The following is a 27,633-nucleotide window of genomic DNA, read 5'->3' on the forward strand; positions in this document are numbered from 1 at the left end:
GGGATCTTCAAATTTTTTAGGGGGCTTGCTCCTCTGTGTACCCCCTCCCTTGTGAGGCTACTGTTAAGTCATAAGGGTAAAGATATGAAACTCAAGATCTGTTATAATTAGTTTATTATATATCATAAATAACTACATTTAATTTGCTTAAAGGATAACTAATAACATATTTATTATCGAGCTTATAAATACAATTACATAAAATATGAATTTAACTAATTGTATAATATGTTAATTGTTTTATGACCTATTATTTATCTTGGATAGATGTTTTTTATATTTATTAAATAAATATCGAAAAAATAAATAATCATAGAAATGTAGCACTTAATTTAAAAGTGTATATTATTTTTTTTGAATCAAGAAAAATCATTTATATTACAACTATTATGACAATTATTTAGAATAGATAGCAGCTCAAAATTAAACTCTTATTGGTTTAATAACGAATTCACTGAGATATAATATACATTTCTTTGTTTGAATATTGTAGATTAGGTGCCAAGGGCTTAAAAAAAATTATTGAGAAAAAAAAGATGGTATACAATTAATCGTTTCCAAAATTCATATTATAAAGAATTCAAATAATATATACTTTCGATTTTATAATTTTATTGCACAATTTATATGCTAAAATGTTAGTCTCTAATATATAAATAATTCATAACAATTTGATCTTTGTATATATCTTTAAAAAATGTATTTTTTTTTTTATAGTGTGAACGAGTTTACTTTTTTTCGAATAAACATTATTCACATTTAACAACCTAATAAGGGAAAACACAATTTTTACACATTAAAAGTTATTATGGAGGAAATACACAATTTTTTACATTACGAAAAATTATGAAATTATCCTTTAAAATCCCTCTTTTAATTTTTCAACCAATATCATACTTATGAGATAAAATTAATGTTTTCTTTTTTACTTTCTCAAAAATTATTCATTTTACATAAGGTCGTTGGCTTTATTGGCAGCTGAAAATTTCATTCTCTTTTGTTTTTGCCTCTGATTACAAAACCAAACCCTGACTACATTCTTCTTTAACTCTAATTTATCAGCGATTGCGCTTATTTTATCTCCCGAGGGCCTGGGTTGAACCGAGAAATATGCTTCTAGAGATCTTTTTTCGGGGGCTGCAATAGACGTTCTTTTCCTTTTATTATTACTACCATTATTATTATTGTTATGATTGAAATTACTGCCATGATTATTACTATTATTTTGATTATTTATTGAATGGAAATTATGAGACTTTGACGAGTTATTAGAGAGTGAATTATTTTCCTTTTTGTTGTAAACAATTTGCTTGTGATTATTGCGGTTAGACGAGCTACTATGAATGGAAGCTTGGTTAAGGTCCAAGTTGTTTATATTTGAACAGGGATTCTGAAAGTTAAGCTGAGATCCGGTGTTTTCATAATAAGATTCTTCAAAAAAAAATTTTTTAAGATTTAAAAATATATATAAATGCAGAAAAAATGGAGTGAAGAAAGAAACAAATATTTCTGTATCAATGAGTTTAAACTATATAAATATTCAATTCTAATAAAAACTTATAATTATTTGAAAAATTATCTACACATACAAACTAAGTTGTCCGACCGGTTTGTAATAAATCGTTAGAAAGGAAAAATATAAATTTACTTAAGTATTATCTTTAATAAAAATTTACTAGGGGAGACCGGGGATAGTGTGTTCCCGGGGTAGGTATTTCCTTCTCAAATAATTTAAAAATTAATAAAGTTTAAGATTTGTAATTTAAGCCCAATATGTATTATAATAAGGTGCTTAAGTAGGTCCAAAATTGTTTCGGACAAAATTGCTCATGAAAAATTTTAAATGCAAATTTAAGTTTCAACATACCCAAAGTAACTTTTTTAAATTTTACATTTTCACGAATAACTTTTTTTATAAAAGTTGTTCAGACTTAATATAAATTCTAAATGATAAAAAAATCTCCATTTTATCATATATAAAAATATTGACAATCATTATGTTATTTTAATATTCTAAATTTAATTTTTAAATGATCCTGTGGACCTGGGGAAGGTATTAGCGGGGTGCGTCTTTTCCTTTTACATACATTCATTAAAATATTGGTTCTGATTTTGTAAAATGGTTCGAACATATATTAGAAAAACTAACAAAGAAAATAATGATAATCAAAAGGCAAGTATTCTTCAAATGCTGAAATATAAGATACCTTTGACAGTTATAACCATGAATACGAATTTAAGTTATGGGAGGTATATTTATATATTTAAATTAGTATATATTTAAGAAACTAAGCATTAAGAAGTATAATAAATTGTTCAAAAGAAATGAAGATTTTCAAGAGCGATATCTTTACAGATCAGTATTTTCTCCTATTCAAGAAGCTAAATTAACAGATTATTTAATTAAAGGATCAAGATTATTTTCAGGATTATGCCCTAATCAAGTATTTTAATCCTTTGTTATATCATATATCTCTGTAAAATGATTTTTTTTATAATCTTTAAATTTATGCCATGGTATTTCTTTAGTTAAATAATAATAAACTTGAGAAAATTTTTTTAAATTATTTACATTATATGTTAATGAAACATCTTTATTAATTTTAAAATACTTTAAAGTAAGAATTTAACTTATACATTAGAATGATATTTATTTAAGTGTGTATGATATATATGTAAATAAAATGATGCTGCCATGTATATATATTAATTTTAAAATGATGCTGCCATGTATTAATATTAATTTTAAAATGATTTATGTAGCATTATATATATTATATCATGCATTAAATCATATCTTACCTATATATTAAAGATTTAATTATGTGTGTATGATATATATTTAAAATAAAATGAAGCTGCCATGTATATTAATTTTAAAATGATTTATTCATTGATTTAGCATTAAATTATATCATGCATTAAAACATATTTTGGTTCTTACCTATACATTAGAGGTTTAATTATGTATGATATATTTTATTATATTAATTATTAAATAAATTCAGAATAAAATTTAAGAATTAGGATTTTAATTAGATTGCCTTAATATATAAATAATTTAATGTCTTATGTTTAAATTTAGGTTAGAGTTTTAGCTTATCAAATGGCCAAGAGGTATAGTTTACAAGTACCAAAATCTTGTGAAATAACTCAATCAGCTGGTGAAGACTGGGTTGGAGCATTTATTAAAAGAAATCCAACCATTTCTTTGAGAACACCAGAGGCTACAACAAGTATAGCCAGGGCTACCAATTTTAATATGAAAATGGTTGATTTATTTTTTAATTATTTGACTGTCACAAGGGAAAATAACTTTCTACCATGTGATATATATAATATGGATGAAACTGGTTAATTAAAATATAAATGATAGCAAATCTTTAATATTTTCATAGGATTAACAACAGTTCAACGGCCTAATAAAGTTATTGCAAGGAAAGGCGAAAAACAGGTTGTGGCAATTACTACATCAGAATGTGGTACACTTATGACCTTGGCAATTGCTGTCAATGCTCTAGGAAATTCTATTCCACCTATGTTTATATATCCCAGGAAAAAATTTTATGATCATTATTTAAGAGATGGCCCTGTAGGATGCATTGGCGTGTATAATGGTTCTGGGTGGATGCTGGCTGAAGATTTAATATATTTTTAAAATCATTTTATAAAATACACTAAGCCCAGTCAAGATAAAAAAGTTTTGCTTATATTAGATAATCATAAATCTCACCAATCTATTGAAGTCATTGAGCTGTGCTCTGACAGTGGTATAGTTCTATTGACTCTCCCTCCCCTCTTCACCTTACAAAAAAATAGCCAGATCTAGGGCTAATCTGAAAAAAAAATCAAACCAATAATAAAAAAAGTTTAAATATGAATGCTGGCAAAAAAGAATTTTGTTTAGTGTGCCACAAAAACTATCAAACTCACCACCATAATGAAGATTGGATTGTCATTTATGGGCACATGGATCATGTTGTGATTTTAATCCATTTTTTATATGTAATAAATGTGTTGTATGTTAATATTATATGTTTGTTATGATTTTTATATGAAAAAAATGAATAAAATGCTTAGAAAATGATAGTATAAAACATGCCCCACAAAAGGACAATACATCCCCCGTCTCTTTTTCATGACTCAAAAATTTTCATTTTTTTTAAATTTAAATTTAAAAAAATATATAATATTTTTTTATTAGATATTAATTTCTACCGTAGATAATTATATAAAGAATAAAATAACATCAAAATTATTTTGATAAATTATTTCTCCTCCTTTTCACAGCCTCTCAATTTTTTATGGACAATATAACCCCGGTCTCCCCTATAATAAATATTTTGCATATATCATAAATAAGAAAAAATAAAATTTTAGTCTTCAACTCCAAATAGGAACTGGGAAATGAGCCCGTAAAAATTGAAAATTATAATTAATCAGAAATATAATTATAATTATATAGCCTATGTATGAGGCCTAGCTAATGAAATATTGTTCAATAGGGTATTATTTTTGACCTTTTCCTCTTTAACCACCTCCTAATCTGAGAGCGCTGTGTTTGTTCGCCAAACTATTCATAAGGATACTCTATTTAATCATCTAATACATATCATGTAAATGCTAATCAATTTTATCATCTAATATGAACATAGTTAATAGATAAACTGGAACTTATTCAATATTTTGATGGGGTTAAGTTAAGCAAGCCAAGTTTGTATCTTAACAATAAGTTGAGGAGGAGGGTAGGGTAAAGTAAATATATTAGAGGATTACCAATTACATTATTTGCTTGCGCTATAATAATATAGTAGTAATAAATAAGTGTATATACAAAAGTAGGTACATGAATTTACCAACATAAAATGCGTATCACGTCAATACCGCGAAACTTTTACCGCGAAATGTATTATCGCGAATGTATTATCGCGAATGTCGATTACCGCGAAAAGATATTATAGCGAATGCATTACCGCGAATGCATTATAGCGAATGTATCATAGCGAATATATTAGCGCGAATGCATTACCGCGAAAATATTATAGCGAATGCATTACAGCGAATGTAATACCGCGAATGCATTATCGCGAATGCATCATAGCGAATGTATTATAGCGAATATATTAGCGCGAATGCATTATAGCGAATGCATTACCGCGAAAACATTATAGCGAATGTATTACAGCGAATGTAATACCGTGAATGCATTATCGCGAATGCATCATAGCGAATGTTTTATAGCGAATGTATTATAGCGAATGCATTATAGCGAATGCATTACCGCGAAAACATTATAGCGAATGCATTACAGCGAATGTATTATCGCGAATGTATCATAGCGAATGCAATATCGCGAATGCATTACAACTAACATTATCACAATGCAATAGTGATTTATATTTGACAAAATTATATTTAACCCATTTATTAAGTTCCAAAAAACCAGAGAACTAGCTTAATTGTCCATATTGATTTAAAGTAGCGTTTTAAAATTATTTACCTCTAAAACACGTCACTTGTTATTTATGAAATTCGTATTTTATTAAAAAATATGTGGAATTTGGTATACTCAATTTTTTTAACGATTAGATTAAGTCGTTTTTTACAAAAGACCCTATTAATAAATATTTTATATTTTAAGATTGATTCTAGTAAAAGTTAATTTTTGCCCCAACAAGCCCCAAACCCCAGGTTTGTAGATTATATTGGTTTATTAAGTCTCCTATAGGATAATTGTTATTATCAATAATACACCATTTGTATATAAATAATTCACAAAAAATTTCAAAATGTGATAAAGTTTTAATGAATTTTTTAATTTTTTTTCTAATTCTTTTGATTATCAACCACCAGAAAAGGTGAAAGTTAAAGGGAAAAAAATAGAATTTAAAGCTATAATAGCCAATGAATACTTATTATATCATATTTTTAACCATAATATAATTAATTCGACCTAATTCTACTAGCCCCTTGTTACTGATATGATTAACCCTTTCCAGCGCTAAAAAAATATGTTGATAATTTTAAATTTTTTTAAATAAGATTAGATGAAGGGGAATTGAGACCTCTATCTTATTAAATCTTTTGTAATCGTCAAAATTATTAATTTTATAGCTTTAAAACATAAAATCTTATCTTTTTTAAATTTAAACATTGTTAAATTTAAAAATAATAAATGCCAACTCCTGTTTCAAATATAAATCTTAAAATGATAAAAAATATATTTAATTATATAATGGTGTATTTTGATAATAACAATTATCCTATAGGAGACTTAATAAACCAATGTAATCTACAAGCCTGGGGTTTGGGGTTTGTTGGGGCAAAAATTAACTTTTACTAGAATCAATCTTAAAATATAAAATATTAAAAATATTTATTAACGTATAACTTAAGTTAAGTGTTTGTTGGGCTATCTCATGGTATTTAATAAATTCAATTATAAATTGTCAAGCTTATGATGATATTGACAAAAACGACTACTAGCCCTATTCCTACTATTGGAAAAAAGTTGATAATGAGATCAAAAATTTTGATTATTTACTGGGCGGCTAAAGAACGTCGCGTTTGAAATCTTATTAACTCCGAAACGTGTCATTCGTTTTTTATGAAATCTCCTGTCTTAATATTCTCAAAATATATAATTTAAAGTGGTTTTTAGAAAATTAAGATAAAAAAAATGTAGTCGTACATATATATTTTTAAAGATTTCCTTTAATTCATAAACTATAACATAAAAACAAAATATTTTAAATTTTATAAAGTGGCTTTTAGAAAATTAAGATAAAAAAATGTAGTCGGACATATATATTTTTAAAGATTTCTTCAAATTCATAAACTATAACATAAAATATTTTGGCATTATTAAACAAATCTCATTATTAAATACCACTAACAATATAAACATACGATAATTTTCTAAATTATGTATTTTATCAAAGATCTGATAATGATAAAATTTTGACATGAGAATAAAAATTGGAATCAAATTTAATTCCTGAATTCTCTAGGAAAAAGTGGAATATTAATCCAGTTCACCAAGCTAACCCCATGGTTATCATATAACTCATCAATCTCCTTTTGTTTTTCAACTAAGATTTTATCAAGCAAAACCATAGATTCGTAATACGAATTCCACTAGAATTTATCAGATACCTACCCAATTTCTTGATGTTACCTGCCATATTGGTAGACATTTTTTGTTTATTCCACAAAGTAAGACATTTTGGAAAGAACTTTGTGATATTATTTTATGTTATCAGCTAAAGCTAAAAAATTTATAATGCCCATAATTATGGGAGACCGGTCTTATAATGAACCCAGGGTTATAGTGAGAGTGGCTTTATTTTCTAGAGTATTAAACTCTAAGAGATAATTTTTTACCAAAACTATATACTTATATATTGCATATGCGGCTATAATTTTTATTTCTAACGGACCGCTTGAAGAATTTTTAATATGCTTTATAATATTCGTACCTTCAAACGTAACTTTTTACACTTTTACTATTTTTCAAAAATAAAGATTAATATATAATTTTACCACACAATAATCATCTTATATAAAAGAAAAAATCCTATTTTATAGAATAACAAATTACCCGAACAAAATTGATAATATAAATACTTCAAAATATGATCTTAATCAAAGTGGTGCTACTGGGGCTATTTTTATGGGGTTAGGTCGAACCTTATTTTTTTGCTATTTTTTAAAAATTTGACATGCAAAAAAAGCCAAGGAGAGACCAACTAAAAGAAAAAAAATCGAAAAATGTTATTATATGATAAATAATTGTTTGGTATACAAATAAATTATATCAAGCATAACAATCAAGACTGCTTTCAATGTCAGTTATTAGTTACATGGCTTTGCAATTTTATTGTTTTTTTATTTGCAAAGATTGTGAATGTTTTAAATGATTTTATATAACACTTTTATGTTTTAAATCATTAAATATATCCTAATAAAAAAATATATAACTTTTATATATGGAAAATTAAGCAGAGTTTATAATAGCCTCGACCAAGGGCTTGTTCGTCCCCGAGTAGGGTTCACTCGGTTACCAAAAAAAATTCCAGGAAAAATGATATTTTGAAAAAATGATATTTTGAAAAAATTATTAGAGATGTATTTTTGAAATTTAAACATATCATAAAACTAATAGAGCTGAACAAAATGAGATATTTTTTATTAAAAATGATAAAGTACTTATAATTTTCTTAAGGTTTGCCTTTAGGGTTCGCCATAACCCCGTTCTCCCCTACAAGTTTTCAATAAATTAAAAAGAAAAAACTTGATGTTTAATATTTAAAATGATTAGATGAAAAAGAGAAATCTATTTTATTACTTAGAATCTTTTTTATATATTTTGAGTCAAAAAAAAGAAAAGCCTTATCCTTAATTTCAATAAAAAAATGTTTTTAGAGCCAATCCCCATTTTAACTTAATTTTCAGACTCAACTAAGTTAGTCGAAAAGTCGATAAATATAAAATTGTAACTTTCATGAAACTCCATTCGCGATATGATAATGCATTCGCTATAATGCATTAGCTATAATGCATTCGCTATAATGCATTCGCTATAATGCATTCGCGATAATTCATTCGCTATAATGCATTCGTTATAATGCATTCGCTATAATGGATTCGCTATAATGCATTCGCTATAATGCATTCGCTATAATGCATTCGCTATAATGCATTCGCTATAATGCATTCGCTATAATGCATTCGTTATAATGTATTCGCGATAATTCATTCGCTATAATACATTCGCTATAATGCATTCGCGGTAATATATTCGCGAAAATGCATTCGCGATAATTCATTCGCTGTAATGTATTCGCTATAATACATTCGCGATAACATTTTCGCAGTATTACATTTTCGCTAATACATTCGCTATAATATTTTCGCTGTATTATATTCGCTATAATGCATTCGCGGTAATGCATTCGCTATATTATATTCGCGATAATGCATTCGCTGTAATGCATTCGCTATAATATCTTTTCGCGGTAATCGACATTCGCGATAATGCATTCGCGATAATATATTTCGCGCTAAAATTTTCGCGGTATTGACATGTAACCCATAAAATGCGTTTTACCAGATGATTCGTCATTTTTTCAAATGTATACAATACCGATACATTAAAAATTAGTTATTTGTTTTGGAAATTTTATAATCAACAGCCAATATATATGTCGTATTGGGATATAGAATCCGAGGGGATTCGGAATCTCTCAATTTTAAATAAACATATGAAATACTTTTGATTTATAAATTTTAAAAAATACACAAAAGTTGAAGTAAAAAATGTTTGAAATTTATAGAATAGGTACTCTATACATGCTGGAATATTTTTTCGGTCACCAAATTTAAAATCACCCTCAAATTATTTAAAATTGAGATATTTCGCATGGATTCTGTATCTCAAGACAACGTTAATTCCAAGTCAAATCAACAAATATTTGGTAGTTTTCGTGGGAATTTCTTTGATAAATCGGTATATGCAGTTTACTATAATGAGTAAAATTGTCCAAATTTTAAAGTTCAATTTTGCCGGCATGCCGAGATTTGACTCATTAAATTTGTAAATGGAAAAGTTGATATTTTTGATCATCATTATCTCACATATAAGCAAAGATCATAAAAAACTACAAACAGATTTGATATCTCATATAGCTTTCAAATTATTTTTTATTATTTATAATTTTTTTAAAAAAATAGCGTTTTACCGGCAATTGAATGACGGAAATCAATCCATCTCAAAAATGACCTTGAAGTTTTTTAAAAAAGCAAAATTAAGCCTTATTATTAAGGCAAGCATAAAATTAATTTGTGATCTCAAACAGTTTTTGGGATATTTATTAAATTTTATTTTTTCTAAAACATGATTTTTTTAATTTACAAATTTCGAAAATTAAATACGTTTTTTAAAATATAAACCAGAGACCTGCATGCCTAGCCCTGTATTTTTTAAAAATATACCCTTACCGGGCCTAATTTTTTTTAATCGTCATATCTACAAAAATTACAAATAATTAAAACATATTTAAAAGCAATATAACACACATTCATTAACTTATATTTCCTATTTCTATTTTTTCGATCCTTAGAAAATATTATTTAAATTAAATATTCAACTAATCATTACTTTAGATGATATTAAAAGCAACAAAAATACACTCAATATTTAAAATAGAATACAATTAAAGGGAAAATTGTATTTTAGATAAGTATCATTATATCCCCCTTTTTTATCCCAAATTCAGGCAAATAAATATGTTTCCAGGGAGAGAGCGCAAAGACTATACCTATATAAAAGACTATATTAAATTACAAGAAGAACAGGAAATAAGGGAATTACCATCGATGTGGTAATTCAAACTAACTCCTTTTATAACAAATGGGGAGATAAATTTTTTAATATTCGCTGAAAAACGCTAAAATGCTTAAGGTAGGGGAGACCGGGGTACATTGAGTACAGGGGAACGTTAGGACATTCTAATTATAATTTGAGCTATTATTTTATAAGACTGGAAATTTGAGCCTAACATAGATAATTTAGTCATACATGATTGGCTAAAAAAGATTTGAAAAATATTTAGTATTTTAATTTTTACAGAAGAAAATGTGTTTTGGCATACCAAAAGTAATAATAAATATTTGCAAACTTTATCGTTTATATTTATAAATAAAGCTTCAAAAATCATAATAAATAGATTTTAGGAAAGCCTAAACCCAATTTTCCAATCTGGCAAACTTACAGAATCAATAAACATGAATTAATATGATTTTGGATGATATTTATAAAGTTAGTGGGCTCGGTCATAGTTGGTCATAGTATAGTTGGGACACGCCATTTTAGCTCATTTTATAAACAATTTTATTATTTTATTATTAATTTAGTATTGTGAATAATGAATAATTAAATACTTATCTTTCGCTATGTTTATGATTAAAAAAAAATTTTTTACATTTTTTTCTTTACAATTTTTTTTTTCCATTAAAATAAATTTCCTAAATTTTGCTAAAATTTTTTTTATATAGTTATTGATTATGAATTACAATATTATCAATAAAATCATATGTGTCATAGTCTCTAGTCTTACTGGATTACTGATTTTAAATTTTTAAATTTATTTAGACCTCTATTTCACGAGTGTCCCAACATATGTGTGTCCCAACGAACACAGAGTCTGTCATAGTTGGGACAAAAAATTTTTTTTTAAATTCAATTTTCTAAAAAAATATAATCTTCATAAAATATATATTAATTATTTCAAATAGCCTATACTTCTGGGATTCAGAAGATGCTTTAATTATTCAGATTAGTCTATTAATATTAAAATTATTAAGGTTTGAACGAAAAGTGTCCCAACCATCCCCGGTCTCCCCTATATTTCAATTTTTTTTAAAACCAAATAGAAAATTTTTTTACACCCTAACCGATATTTTTTAAAAAAAAATATGTGGGGGGGGGGGAATTTTTTGAAAAAAATCAGAGCCGGTACGTGACGAATTTTTTTGGAAATTCGGCCTGGGGCATGTATTGGTACCTCTGCATGTCTCTAATATAAATATAAATAATGTCTAAAATATATTTCTAGAAAATTTTAAAAATTTAACATACAATTTTATTAAAATTTCTAAAAGATTTGAAACTTTTTGAATCTTTAAACAAATTTTGAACCTAGTATAAATTTTTAACGGTTGAGTTCTAAATATTTATATGGGGTTTTTTCATCGCTATTATGCAAATAAATGGTTGTCTTATTTTTATTGATTGTAATTTTTAAACCTTGGGCTCGAAATAAAAATTTCGGATATTATGGTTTTGATCTTGTTTATAATTACACTTTTTCAAAATAATAAATGGTCTTTTATTTTCATTAGAGTTGTTAATGCTCCTTTTAGAAGGAGCAACTCCTAGCTTCCGCTTCTGATGAGTTTTTGAAATGAGTGCGCTCCTGTTTCAAATTTAAAAAAGGATCGTCGATTTAGTCTCTCTTTTGATTTAAAGTACACAAAACAAAATTATATGTTTTTATCTACATTATTTATATGATAGATACTGATATATTATTTTACCATGAATTGTCTTTGAACCTCTGAAAAAGTTAAAAAATAATTATAATTTTAATTACCGAAATTTTGATTGATGATCTGTGAATTGTTAACGGAAGGGTTATTATTGTTGTTGTAATTGACCAAATATTTACCGGGATAAGTGTGGAGACTAGGAATGGGGACAGGTGAACACGATGAAGAAGAATGGTCACTTTTTGATCTAACCACGTTATTATTCATAGTTTTGTTACTCCCATTGAGATATTTATTATTGTGATTAACCATGGCTACTTCAGCCTCCGCTTCGCTCAACCAAGCCTGAAGGATAGGTTTCAACGCTACCATGTTATTATGACTTAGTGTCAGTGATTCAAAACTTTATTTTAAATCAAATAAAATTTTTAGATATCATAACTATGTTAGAGCCCAAATTCGGCCCGAATCTAAACCCTGCTCTAGGCCGGGCTAGCCAAAATTTAAAAATACATCGGGGCTTGGGCCTGAAAAATTTATAAAAATCTACAAAAATAATGTTTTCTCTTGTTTAAATATAGGGATTTATCAGTGACTGTGATAAGGACAAGGCAATCACCGATTTTTAATAATTTATCTATTTAAAATGTATTTAATTAAAAAATTTTAACCGAAAGGGTTAGAAATTCGGGCTCGGAAGAGACTCAGATCTAAAAACTTTAATATAAATCGGGTCTGGGGAGAGCCGAGAAAATTTAATTTGCAGGGCTCTAAATCTATATAAGTTCAAAAGTAAATTATTAAGTGATTTAGTCAAGCTGTGCGTTATGGAATTCGTTTAAAGCAATCACCGATTTTTAATAATTTATCTTTTTAAAATGTATTTAATTAAAAAATTTTAACCGAGAGGGTTAGAAATTCGGGGTCGGAAGAGACTCAGATCTTAAAATTTTTATATAAATCGGGTCTAGTGAGAGCCGAGAAAATTTATTTTGTAGGGCTCTAATCTATATAAGTTCAAAAGTAAAATATTAAGTGATTTAGTCAAGTTGGGCGTTATGGAATTCGTTTATATATCTTGAATGCTTTCGTAAATTCTATCTAACTACACATCAAATTCTTTATTATTTTCTATTCATTCAATCAACTTACCAAATTTCTAATAGAAACTTTTATTTAATTTAACTTCCTATGTTTCCAAAACTTAGAATTATTTTATTCCCAATTTAAACTCAAATATTTTTTGTTCAAATAAATTAATATTTTATTTAGAATAGGTGTTTTTCTTATATAGTAATTAGGATATAAAAACCTACATTATAATAATATTTTTTATTTTTGAAAATTAAAGTAATTTTTAAGGGTTTACAATCATGGCTATGAACTAGACCCGAATCCAGAGTTGTGAATCTGTGGGTATTTTATGAGAATCTGAATCTAAACCCGAATCCGTTTTCAAATTTCTTAAGAAGCTGATCCGACGGTTTCATACTTTTTCAAAATTTAATGGAAAAATATTGGAAGATGTTCTAATTGTGCGATTGAATAAAATTTTTAATATTGCTAAATAAAATATCAAAGATATTATTAATTATGTAGATTTAGATTATTATGAAGATAATCAATATTTATAAAGTTTGAATGAAATATTATACAACTTTAAAAAATGATTTAATATAGATTTTTAAAAAAATTAAATGACATTTTAAGATTTTTGATTTCCATTTTAAAAATTTAGGCTGACATTTTAGAAATTTTGATTGTCATTTAAAAATTTGATTGACGTTGAAACTATGTCATGTTTTGATCTAGTTTTGAACCCGAACCTGGCCAAAAAATTTTGTGTGTTTGAAGCACTTCTTTACGTCAAAATATTTGTTGCATAAATTTTGTTGAAGGACTATAAAGTCCTTTTTAGACCTTTGGCCAGGTACCTTTTGTAAAAAAAATGGTTTTACACTTTTTCTACAAATTTTAAATTTCTAAAAATACCAATTATAGTTATTATTTATAAAAAATTATTAATACTTGTTTATTTTAAATTCTAGTTTGTAATGACTTATTGCATTTATTATTTAGGAAAAATGACTGGAGGGGGTGGGAAGGGGGTGTAGTAGAATATTTTTTATTAGCTTTAATCTCCCAGATGGGGAGGGGAGTACTATTTCTTATCTTATGCCTGTTATAATTTAAATCCTCAAGTATAGAAGTAAAATAACCTTTTTTTGCGAAAAATGCATTTCCAAATTTTTAACTTAGAAGTTATTTTAAAAATTTTTTAAAAATACAATAAAATTAGGATTGCATTATTTATAATCAATGACATATTATACTTATACCTAGATGGATGATTTATTCTTTAAAGCTCATTCAGGCATAGCTGAATAAATCAGCTGGCGACACCTTATTTTGGTTTCTTATATAACAATATTATAAGTAAATATAACTCGAAATTAGTGATCTGCATCGGGCGGCCCGAAATTTTTTTAAAAAATTTTGCCGGCAGACCCGAACCCGAAATAAATTTTAAAAAGTTTTAACGGCCGGCCCGGCCAGAACCCGATTTTTTTTTAAAAAAACTAACCGGCCCGGCCTGGCCCGAATTTATTTAAATATAAAATTTAATCTTTATAATTACTCAAAATAAGTCATATATGTTATATGGCGTCTAGTTTCTATTAATAAAATCTAATATTTTAATTTTACATAAAAATTCAACATTAAATGATAAATTTAGATATATTTAAAAAAAATTCCAAAGCTTGACTCGACCAGGCCCGAATTTCTTTAAAAAATATTAAGCCCAGCCCGTACCCGATTCAGATCTCTACTAGAAATATTTTTTAAAAAAAGTTTTCATAAAATTTTATTGTAAAGTTTTTATATTGTAAATCAAACTGGAGTAACCAGCTGATTTGTATTTATAACATTTAATGAATAAATCGACAGTCTGGGTAGTATTATCATTGACTATAATATAAAAAGTGGAATATTCAGGATTTTAGTAAGTGAGAGGGGGGGGGGCATTCGAAGTGGTTTTCTGCCATAAATTTTAATGGATTTGAAAGTATTGCTTAATAATGACATATTGCAATTGTTTATTTAGAGATGGGGTTAGTGTAGGGAGATATTTTTATGTTAGCTTAAAATGATATTTACGTAAACTGGCTTTGCTAAGGGGAAAGACCCCTTCCATCACCGTTAAGCCAATAAAAACAAAGATTCTATCTACCAGTCTGGGTTATTGTATAAATTAGCATTTCTAAAAATAATTATATAAAAAAGAACCAATCTTAAAAATAGAGTGCTGTATAAAATTAAAAAATGCATATTAAACGTAAAAATGATTTACCGACATATTGTGCTCTGAGATAAAGCTCCAACACCGGGTATTCTAAGTTTCGCCAAGGCATTTCCCACATCGGCTTGAGTTACTCCTAATTTGATCCTTCTTTGCTTGAATTTTTCTGCAAAAGCTTCCAGATCTTTTGGGTCATTGCTATCGTTATTTATTGAGCAATTTTCATCATTAGCTATTATATTGTCTCTATTGAGCCCTTCATTTTTTGTAATAGTTTCGTTGTTGCTTCCTAAATTTTTGCTTATATTTATCATCTTAACGGTAGAGTTAAAGTCGAGAGAAGATTTTAATTTATTTTCGTTGTAAGATTTACGATCTAATGCTTTCTGTTTCTTGGAAAAGTTGTAATGATTCTTATTAGGCATAAAAATATTGACTGGTGGAACGTGAAAAAAACTAGTTTCATTGTAATAACTATCTTGCTGAGGATTGTTATCTGAGGTTTTTGAAGTTTTATCAAAAGCTGAACTATTCTCGTAAATTTCCCCATAGTTATTACTAAAACAATTTTCGCTATTTTGAACCTTGAGATTTTCGTGCTCCCCAGATGTGGTAGGGATTGTTGTTTCATCCTTTGCATTTAATTTGGGAAATATTTTTAGTGGATGGTGGCCAAAATCATACGTGATTGAGTGATTATTATTGTTATAAAATGATGTGCTATTAAAGGGTAGAAATGGTTGATGCAATCCAGGTATAAGATTACAAGCTCCACCCATTACATGAGAGCCCACAATCGATGTATCTGTCAGTTGATCTATGCCGTTATTCTCGGCTCCCACTTCATTTCTTGAACCCCAGTTAGCTACACTGTTACATTCGCTCATTGAAGAATTAGGGGGTATTTGATGAGAATGGTAATAATTGGTATAATTTTTGTAATTATAATTGTAATAATATGGAGTATAATCATCTCCATCTTTCCTGGTTGGAACATTGTAATAACTACTGTAATCAATAAGATCTAATTTGTTCTGATTACTAATGTTACCAATGCGTTTCCCGTCTTTTCGTTCTAAAGCGCCTCTAAAGAGACTATCCTGATGATCGGTTTCATCATTATTATTAAGAGCGAGATTATTAGAACTCGTAGTTCCTGAATGATGGCCTCTTATAAATTGTTGATCACTTCCATTGTTAATATTTTCTAGGTGAATATTATCTAAAATAGGAAAAACATTTTTTGGGCCTGTATCATTCGTACCGTTTGCCGTATTCAAGAACAAATTTTCGTTAATTACTTGCGGATAGTAATAATGATGATAGGAATTGTAAAATTGACGAGTTAACGATTGATTGCCTATCATATTGGTGTTTGAAGTGATAAAATTTTGAGGAGTTAAATCAGAATTATTTTCAGTGCAAAATTGGTTAAAATTGGTAAAATTAATGTTGATATTATTATCGTATTCTAAGGTGAAAGGTGTGTACGAAAAATTTTGAAAAGGTATCCTGTCCTTTAATTTATAAGAAATAGATAAAGTAGGTTCTACAGACTTTTTAGAAAATAGATTATTAGATGTGTTGCAATTAGTTGCTTCGTTTTTGATAGCCACACTCATTTATGAATGTATATTTGATTTTGCGAATCATCTATCATATTTGATAAATATTTTAACGATTTCTTCATATTGCAAATTTTGATGAGATGGATTTATTGATATCTAATCTATTCTATAAAGTAAATATGTGATATTTAAGAGACAGATTTTTTTACTCTGTCACCTAAGGGATCTTTCAGACACAACGCTTTTTTTTCAAAACGGTAAAAAATAAACATAGCTTAGTGGTTTAAGTTTCAAAGAATATAAATTGTGCTTGTTTTTAGTTTTGAAAAAAATAATGTCATGTTTAGAAAGTCCATAATCACTTATTTTTTAGTCATTTTTAATTGCTCATATTGGTTTCTTAATTTGGACTTACAGGGTTTCCCATTCAAAAAAAGGAAAAGTCCCAATCAAAAAAGGAAAAGATTCAATCATAAAAGGAAAAGGTCCGATCAAAAAAGGAAAATGTTCAATCAAAAAAGGAAAAGATTCAATCATAAAAGGAAAAGATTCAATCATAAAAGGAAAAGGTCCGATCAAAAAAGGAATAGGTTCAATCAAAAAAGGTAAAGTGTCAAACAAAAAAGGAAAAGGTCCAATCAAAAAAGGAAAAGTATCAATCGAAAAAGGAAAATTCCCAAAAGGAAAGGAAAAGTGTCAATCAAAAAAGGAAAATTTCCATTCAAAAAAGGAAAAATTTTTCAATTTTTCTTAAATTTTTATTTATTTTTGTCATTCCTTCTTATTTTATTTCTAACTTTTTGCGATTTCTTTACTTTATTTGTATCTCTTTCCTCAATTTATTTTTCTTACTATATTTTTTCTCAATTTTTTTTCTTCTCATTTTGATAATTCTTTTGTATTTTTAAAAATAATTTATAAATTTAGGTCTATTTTTTTAACAATTCTTGACGTTTTTTTTCTCATCATACTAATTTTTAAAGGGATCATAACTATCCGGGATCTTCACGGGATTTAAAGGGATCCCTTTAAAATTTCAATTTTTTAAAGGATAAAGAACTACACGGCATTATCACGTTTGAACCATGATATAGAAGAATCTTATTTTAAAAAGCGTTTTCCGCGCGTTTCGTTTGTTTCATTTTATAATTTTATTGTTATTCATTAATTTTCAATGTTGTTTTTTTTGGCCTTATGAAATAAGATATGTCTAATATAGGGTATCAATCGATAGCCAATCAAAAGATGTATTCAACTGGTCAATCTCTTTCCCATATGGAGCTGGTCTACGTCTTGGGGGGTCAGAAATATTTTTATCAACATAAAATATCGATATGGTTTTCAAATAAAAGCTAATTTTAATATTGTTTGACTGAAAGTCTTCATTCTTGGTCTGGATGGGCATGACTTGGTCTGAGGGGGGGGGGGGGGTAGGGTTGGAGGGAGGGTGGTGTAAAAATAATTTTTTTTGATATTTATATCAAATAAACGCTAATTTTAATATGGTTTGACTGAAATTCTTCATTCTTGGTCTGGATGGGTATGACTTGGTCTGGGGAGTGGGGTTGGAGGGAGGTTGGTGTAAAAATAATTTTTTTTGATATGGGTATCAAATAAAAGCTGATTTTAAAATCGTTTGACTGAAAATCTTTATTCTTGGTCTTGAGGGATATGACTTGGTCTGAGGAGTAGGGGTGAAGATGGGGGGGGGGGGTTTAAAATAATTTTTTTATATGCGTATCAAATAAAAGCTAATTTTAATATGGTTTGACTGAAATTATTCATTATTTGTCTTGATAGGTATGACTGTCAGGCCCTCAACATATTAACAAAATGTTTAGTTGGATAGAATTTGCAGAAATAAAAGAGAAGAAGATAAAAAAAAATTTTTAATCTTTTTTCGGTTCCAATCTTGAACTTGAAATATATAATTTGCAGTGTTCTATATTTAGCGCGTTATTCCATAGCTTTTTAGTATCGATAGCTTTAGCGTGCTACATTTTTTTAAAAAGAGCTTGTTACTAAATAAATAGCAAAAATTATTATAATAGTTTTATAATTAATTCTAAAATCATAATCTTTTTATTTTATCTGTACCAAAATTATTTTTATTATCAATGTCTACTGTCGACATTTAAAAGTTATTATTTTTTTGAAAAATATATTTACAATGCATATTTTTAAATGTAAATTTAAATAAATAAAATAAAAAGATTATGATTTTAGAATTAATTATAAAATTATTATAATAATATTTGCTATTTATTTAGTAACGAGCTCTTTTTAAAAAAATGTAGCACGCTAAAGCTATCGATATTAAAAAAAATAGCTATGGAATAACGCGCTAAATATAGAACACTGCAAATTATATATTTCAAGTTCAGGATTGGAACCAAAAAAAGAATTAAAAAATTGTTTTATCTTCTTCTCTTTTATTTCTGCAAATTCTATCCAACTAGACATTTTGTTAATATATAGAAAGCCTGACAGTCATACCCATCAAAACAAAAAATGAATAATTTCAGTCAAACCATATTAAAATTAGCTTTTATTTGATACCCATATCAAAAAGAATTATTTACACCAACCTGCCTCCAACCCCACTCCCCAAACCAAGTCATACCCATCCAGACCAAGAATGAAGACTTTCAGTCAAACCATATTAAAATTAGCGTTTATTTGATATAAATATTAAAAAAATTATTTTTACACCACCCTCCCTCCAACCCCACTCCCCAGACCAAGTCATGCCCATCCAGACCAAGAATGAAGACTTTCAGTCAAACCATATTAAAATTAGCTTTTATTTGATACCCATATCAAAAAATTTATTTTTTACACCACCCCCCCCCCCCCCTTACCCCTACACCCCAAACCAAGTCATACACCTCAAGACCAAGAATAAAGATTTTCAGTCAAACGATTTTAAAATTAGCTTTTATTTGATACCCTTATCAAATAAATATATTTTTTACTCCCACCCCCCTCCATTAACCACCCCCCCCAGACCAAGTCATGCCCATCCAGACCAAGAATGAAGACTTTAAGTCAAACAATATTAAAATTAGCTTTTATTTCAAACCCATATGGATATTTTGTGTTAATGAAAATATTTCTGACCCCGCAAGACCTAGACCTGCTCCATATGGGGGAGAGATTGACCAGTTGAATACATCTTTTGATTAGCTATCGATTGATACCCTATATTAGACATATCTTATTTCATAAGGCCAAAAAAAAACAACATTGAAAATTGATGAATAAAAATAAAATTAAAAAATGAAACGAAAAGCGCGAAAACGCTTTTTAAAATAAGATTCTTCTATATCATGATTCAAACGTGATAATGCCGTGTAGTTCTTTATCCTTTAAAAAATTGAAATTTTAAAGGGATCCCTTTAAATCCCGTGAAGATCCCGGATATTTATGATCCCTTTAAAAATTACTACATATGTATGATGAAAAAAAAAGTCAAGAATTGTTAAAAAAATGGACCTAAATTTATAAATTATTTTTAAAAATACAAAAGAATTATTAAAAATGAGAAGAAAAAAATTGAGAAAATATATAGTAAGAAAAATAAATTGAGAAAAGAGATACAAATAAAGTAAAGAAATCGCAAAAAGTTAGAAATAAAATAAGAAGAAATGACAAAAATAAATAAAAATTTAAGAAAAATTGATAATTTTTTTTAAAAAAATTTTAAAAAATTACGATTTTCCTTTTTTGAATGGGAATTTTCCTTTTTTGATTGACACTTTTCCTTTCCTTTTGTGAATTTTCCTTTTTCGATTGACACTTTTCCCTTTTTGTTTGACACTTTTCCTATTTTGATTGAACCTTCCTTTTTTGTGTGACACTTTTCCTTTTTTGATCGGACTTTTTCCTTTTTTGATCTGACTTTTTCCTTTCTTTTTGGGAATTTTCCTTTTTTGATTGACACTTTTCCTTTTATGATTTACCCTTTTCCTTTTTTATCGGACCTTTTCCTTTTATGATTGAAACTTTTCCTTTTTTGATTGGGATTTTTCCTTTTTTGAATGGGAAACCCTGTATATATATTAAGATTATAGTTATTTAAAACAAAATGTTTTTTCTCACCATAAAATCATATATTCATAGATCTGTAAAATATGGGTGATGAGACCGGAGTTATTTTGTCCATAAAAAATAGATGAAGAAGATTTTCCAAAATATCTATACTTAGTTTTATTATTTAAATATACGTCTACCTAGAAATTAATATTTCTATTATTTATGGAAAAACCCGGGATAGTACCTTTCATCCTTTAACAGTGCTTATCAAAGATATACTTTATTTCTAAAAATTTTTTTATAAAAATGATAGTTGAAAGTAAATAAATGAAGATACATTGCCAAATATGTGAAATATATCAAGTTCATTCCTATTACATATATATATCACCCGGAAGAGCTTATTGTTAGTTAAAACTGTCATATAAATTACAAAAATTCAGCCATCTTTATCGTTATTCTTAACCCTAGACAGAATCGTGAATTCTATTATTTTTAATTTAATATTAATCCCTTTTTAAAAATGGTTAATACGCACCCCGCCAAAATTTGTCCCAGGTCTTCACATTTAATAAAAATCAATTTCAAGATATTAAATTACCAAAATATATTGTCAATATTTTTATTCAATAAATTTGAGACTACTTTATCATTTAGAATTGATATTTAGTTTGAGTAACTTTTATAGAATAATTTATTAAATATGTAAAAAATTATAAAATTAAAATAATTTGTATTTAAAAATTTTCATGTGCTAAACATTTTTTAAACCATTGAAGAACCTTATTTAAATATATTTTTAGTTTAAAATTCAAATATCAATGTTTATTCATTTTATAATTATTTGAGAAGAAATTACCTGTCAGGGTATAACACTATCCCAGGTCTCCTCTACCATACAAACTGGCTACCTAATATATAAAAACTACTTAAACCTACTAACTTGCTGCCTAATTTCTGTATTTTAATAAATTCTCGGTTTTAAAGTATTCTAGAAATTCTTCTCTCTTTTAGTATACTTTTGCATATTTTCCACATTTTTTGAGTACATTATTATTTAAAATATATCTGATTTTATTCCATTCTCGCATATTTTTTATTTTTTCAACTCATATTTGATTATTCGATAGTTTTCTAAAACTTTATATTTTTTTTAATTTTTAGTATTTTCGTCTCTTATTTTGGAGTAATTTAATATATTTTCCTAAATCTTACTTTTTCCTGTTTTTGTTTATCTTTTAAATTTTTTATTAGTTATTAAATATTAATTTTTTAATCTATTTTTCATTTTTCTATCTATTTTTGAGAATTTATGGATTTTAAACCTGACTTAATCTTTAATGTTCAATTTTTGAATTTGTTACAATATTGTTTAGTCTCATATATTAACTAATTCACTTGCTTCTTCTTAGCCTTATACTTTTTTTTGGATGGACTTAAAACTTAGATTACATAAGTCTAAATTGTTTTTTAGAGCACTTATAACATATAATAACTCAACACATTTCGGGATCCCTTCTTCTATAATAAAGATTTGCAAACCAAATTAGAAGAAATTTAAACATACAAAAAATACTTTATAATTTTTTTTATAATAAAAACTTTTAAAAAAATATACAAAAAAATACAAAAGTAATTGAAAACTAAATTATTCAAATATGGGAGAAAATATATAAAAAAATAAAGATCGGGGAACCCAATAATTTAAGCTATTAATTTACACTTAAAATTTAAGCTTAATAAGGATAATTATGTGATACATGATTAGTTAAAAAAAATTTTAATTTTTATAGAGGAAAATGTGTTACAAAAAATATTTCAGACTTTATCATTTAGATTCATAAATATAGCCTTTAAAACCCGGACCCTGAACCCTCCTGAACCCTCGTATTTTGGCTGAACCCGAACCTGGACCCGGATTCTTTTTAAAAGTGAAGGGTCCAAGGATTCTAGGTGTTATAAAAATTTTTAAAAATAAAAATATTTTTTTAAAAAATAATATAAATTTTATTAACTTTTTTGTGGAATCATTTATTTTATATTCGCGTTTTTCTTTCAATTTTCTTCCTGGACTTCTATTTTATTTAGATATTGATATCATAAATTATTTTCCAATTAATATGCTATGTTATAGAAATACGTTGATTATTTTGAAAGTGAATTATTTTGGTACAAGTAATAATATTTAAATTTAAATGATAATGCACAACACGTTGGTGCTCAATTTGTATGATGCTAGAACGATTATTAAGTTTGAAAGATTTCTGTAATGATTTTATTATAAAAGCATTTGAAGTCATTTTGTCGGAAGATGATTGGTGCCAAATAAAGGATCTTACTAGTGTATTAGTTCCTTTAAAAATAACAATATTAAGATTAAAATCAGAACAATTATGTTTATTTGATTTTAAGGAATATGGATTAGATGCCGATTAGATTTAGAAAAATTTACAGTTCTTTTATATGAGATATTAGAAAAAATGAAAATTCGAAAGCAAAAATATTTGCAAAATAGTGTTGTATACGCTTCTACCAGGCGCGTACGCAGCGGGGTAAAAGACAGGGGGACAACCCCCCCCCCCCCCCAGCCAAAAAATGCAGATGCCGGATATATTTTTCAAAAATATTATTGTTTGTATTAATTTATATTTTTTAATATTTATTCCTATCTCATATTAAATATATATTTAATTACATTTATTATCACAATTATCAACTAAGTTATTTTATCAATTAATTTCGATTTCAAGTTTTCCGGCGTAATATTATCTAATTATTTTCAAATTTTTAGTAGCGTAATATTTATCTACCATTTTCAAATTTCTTGTCAAATAATAATTATTCTGAAATTGTCAAAACAGGGAGAAAGAAATTGCAACCTTGTCCAACGAGATAGAGTCTCCGCCATCAAGCAGTAACAGCTTTTATGGAGTTAGAAGAGCGATTATTTGCTATTACTGAAATATCAAAATGGCCTGAAGGAAATATTTCCTCAGAAGCAAGAAAATTATTGGATTCAATGCTTATTCCAAATTTTTTTTTTCATTAGAATGTATTATATAATTGTGCAACTATTTTATATATTACTTTTCAAAAACATGATATTGACTTGATTAAGAAGATGAAAATAGCGGAGAGCATTTTATTAGAATTCAAGAAAATTAGGGCTAATGTTGATGAAGAATTTCATATTTTATATGTTATTGTTAAGTCAAAAGCAGAGCTATACGTGTTTAATATTTATCTCCCTCGACTTGCAGCAAGGCAAGCTCATAGTTAAAACATTAATATAGGATCAGTAGAAGAGTATATCATAGATACAGATACATTTATAACCCAAATAAATGAATGGTTTTTATTTCATCATGCAGCACTTACCAATCTGCAAATATTACTTCCATAAAAGCCTTCCCAACCTTTTTCGATAGAAAAAAAAATATTTGTTGGATTTTCATCATGAAGATATTAAAGTATCTTATGATGCCTGGCCGGATTTTCAAAATAAAATTTTCAGGCCCGACCCGGATTTTTAAAAAATAATTTATAATTTTTGATTTATATAGCTAATAATAACGATTTCAAATATAGTTTGTTTTAAAATATACAGCCCGGCCCGGATATTTTTTTTAAAAAATTTTCAGACCAGGCCTGGGTGTTTTTTTTTTAAAATTCAGGCCCAGCCCAGGTGTTTTTTTAAAGGTCTCTGAAAAACATACCAAGAAAACTTCTGAAAGTAGATTGAAAGGTTTGGATCTTTTGAATATTCACAGGCATTTGATGACAAGCAAGGATGAGATAATTGAAAAATTAGCTCAATCCCAACGAAGATTGGATTTTGCATTATAAATATATAACATACAAAATACAATTATTCCTAAGAAACTTTTTGTGTATTAATTAGAGACCTTCATGGGCCGGGCTTGGGCCTAATTATAAATTTTCTAGCGGGCCTGGGCAGGTCTTGGGTTTGTTGGAAATTTTTGCAATAGGGCTTGGGCCTAAATTTTTAAATTCAAATTTAGCTTATTTTAAGGATATTTAATAGGATAAAAAAAATTCATGCAATTCCAGCATCTAATGTTTCCAGTGAACGGAATTTCAGTACTATTGGAAGGGTTATTGAAGAAAGAAGAACAAATTTAAATAACGAAATTGTAGATAATATATTATTTTTAAATGATAATTTGAAAATATTAATTAAAATTTTATATCATTTATTAATATTATATATATATATTATTACTAAATAAAATATTATATTTCTATTAGTATTACTTCAGCATAAGTTAAGTATACATAAAATAATTTTATGGGCTTGGGCCGGGCTTGGGAAAATTTTTAAATATTATAGCGGGCTTGAGAATTTTTTTAAATATTAAAAACGGGCCGGGCCGGGCTTGGGCTTAAAATTTTTTTTTACGATGGGCCTGGGCCGGGCTTAGTCCTAAAATCTAGGCCCATGAAGGTCTCTAGTATTAATTTATATTTCTAACATTTAAATTTTTTATACTTTATATATAAATTTTAAAGGCTCAAAAAATTCAAATTTTTATTTTAAGTCATTTAAATGATTCTTTACATATAATTTTTTTCTAATTCACATTAATTTAAAATTGTATATTAGAAATAGTTATTAGTCCTAATAAATTTTTGCTTGATATTTTTAAAAAACAATAATATTTCTTAAAAAATTTTATTATCCCTCCCTCCCTCCCTCCCCAGACCAAATTCCTGCGTACGCGCCTGGCTTCTATATATTTAGACCTCGATATCAAGTTTTATTGAGTATTGAACAAAATGGCTAAAGACCATCTTAAGGATTTATGGCATAAGCAAAACTCTATTCCCCCCCCCTCCCCAGACCAAATTCCTGCGTACGCGCCTGGCTTCTATATATTTAGACCTCGATATCAAGTTTTATTGAGTATTGAGCAAAATGGCTAAAGACCATCTTAAGGATTTATGGCATAAGCAAAACTCTATTTACAATATATTGCAGGCTACGACAATACCTATTGGTTGTAGTGATAATAATATTGATAGCAACATTGATGATCTAGAAATTTTACTTTTAGATAGAGAAAAAAAAATCAAATTATCATCAGATAGAAAGGAGGATCAAAAAATGCCTATTGCATCTTTAATAGTAAAGTTCTCAGAAGTTAAGAGAATAAATAAGAATATAAATATTTTAAAATTCTGGGAAGAAAATTCTTCAATATATCCAGAATTATATATCTTATCTAGAATCTTCATGGCTGTACCGGCGACACAAGTACAATAATTTTATAAAGATAACTATCTATTTTAGGGATGGGTAGAACGTGAATTTTTATCTTTGAAATATATATTGTCTACTTTACGTGGAAATTTCAAGGATGATATTTTAGAATTCATGTTTTTTGGGAACTTGTAGTCCCACCTCCGTTTTTATAAAATAATGTTTTATTTTATTTTATTTTATATTCGATATGTTAATTTTAATATTATAAACTATGTTAATAAAAAGTTTAATAAAAAATAAAAAATAAAATTTAGAAGATATTATGATTGTGCGAGAATAAAACATATAAAATATAAATTATTTCATTTTTAAATTTTTCATTTGTAAATTATGAATTATATATTGAAATATAATAATAAAAAAAATCTTATTTTGAGTCATTATTTTTATGTTCCCTGAACCCGGACCCAAACCCCCCGGGTCCTTTCAAATTTTATTCCTGTACCCGAGCCTGAATCTGGACCCTTTTTTGTCGAAGGGTTCACATCCCTGCTTTAAAATCTAAATATTTAAATTTTAGGACAGTTTGACCCTATTTTTTTTAAGATTCCACGTCAATTCGGCAAATTTGGCACGTATCTAATACAGTTGCAATTTATTATAAATTTATTATAAATTTATTAGTATTACCATGATTAAATAGAAGTCATTTTGAATGTTTGGTCCTAATAATTATTTATACATTTTTTTACAAAAATTTCAATTTTGTTTACTAAATATGTAATACCAATAAAAAATGTAATAATATCAAAAAAAATTAACAAACCAATATTTATACTGATTTGAACCAATTTACCATGTTGTAAGATATGTTGATCCAAAAAATCAAATTATTTAAACCAAAATTTTGAACCTCTAAATAAAGCGCGTTTCGGTTTTTTGTTTAAAATTGGTTTGCTCCTTTTATATTTTTTTTATAAAAGTTGTGTTAGAGTACGGTTCAGAATATTATAATGGTTCGTTCCGGTTTTGCGGTTCAGTTCGAAACCATGATTTAAGAATAATATTATATTTTTGTGATTAATAAAATTATTTTAAGGATTTTTAATAAATCTATAAAATGAGTCAGTTTTAAAGGTAAAACTTTTTTAAAGTCAATAATTATTTTCTTACGATCATTGGATATGATTGCAAAATTCAACCTTTAGCATGAGACTTTCCTTTTAATAATTCCTTACTTCTAAAAAATAATTTGAATTTTTTTACTTCAATATCTTATAACATGGTAAATTGGTCCACCAAAGAAATCAGAAAATAATTTGTATTTAATTTTTTTTTGATATCCAACCCTCAATATGACTTCTATTTAATTATCCTTTTGCTTTGTATTAATAAATTGCAACTGTATTAGATAACCGATTGACGCCAAGCCTAATTGTTGTGATACCATTTTTTAA

The 27,633-nt window shown here is 27.0% G+C and overlaps 1 protein-coding gene across 1 annotated transcript; it reads right to left on the reverse strand.

The window, feature by feature from the left end:
* Window positions 1-876: 876 nt before the first annotated feature.
* On the reverse strand, window positions 877-16,971 carry LOC135926813 (GATA zinc finger domain-containing protein 14-like). Its single transcript, XM_065462744.1, has 3 exons — window positions 15,401-16,971; window positions 12,153-12,451; window positions 877-1,431 (listed from the first exon to the last, which is right to left on the reverse strand). The coding sequence occupies exons 1-3, from the start codon at window positions 16,969-16,971 to the stop codon at window positions 950-952; spliced, it is 2,352 nt and encodes a 783-aa protein (XP_065318816.1). The 3' UTR covers window positions 877-949.
* Window positions 16,972-27,633: the final 10,662 nt, after the last annotated feature.

Source organism: Gordionus sp. m RMFG-2023, chromosome 3 (assembly GCF_954871325.1).
Source record: "Gordionus sp. m RMFG-2023 chromosome 3, tfGorSpeb1-WG-v2, whole genome shotgun sequence".
In the NCBI taxonomy this organism is placed as follows: domain Eukaryota; kingdom Metazoa; phylum Nematomorpha; class Gordioida; order Chordodea; family Parachordodidae; genus Gordionus; species Gordionus sp. m RMFG-2023.

Coding starts and splice junctions, on each gene's coding strand:
- LOC135926813 (XM_065462744.1), bottom strand. CDS start 16,971: ATGAGTGTGGCTATCAAAAACGAAGCAACTAATTGCAACACATCTAAT. Junction 12,452..15,400: donor TCTCAGAGCACAATATGTCG/GTAAATCATTTT, acceptor TTTAAAATAAAG/TTTTGAATCACTGACACTAA. Junction 1,432..12,152: donor GATCATCAATCAAAATTTCG/GTAATTAAAATT, acceptor TTTTTTTTGAAG/AATCTTATTATGAAAACACC.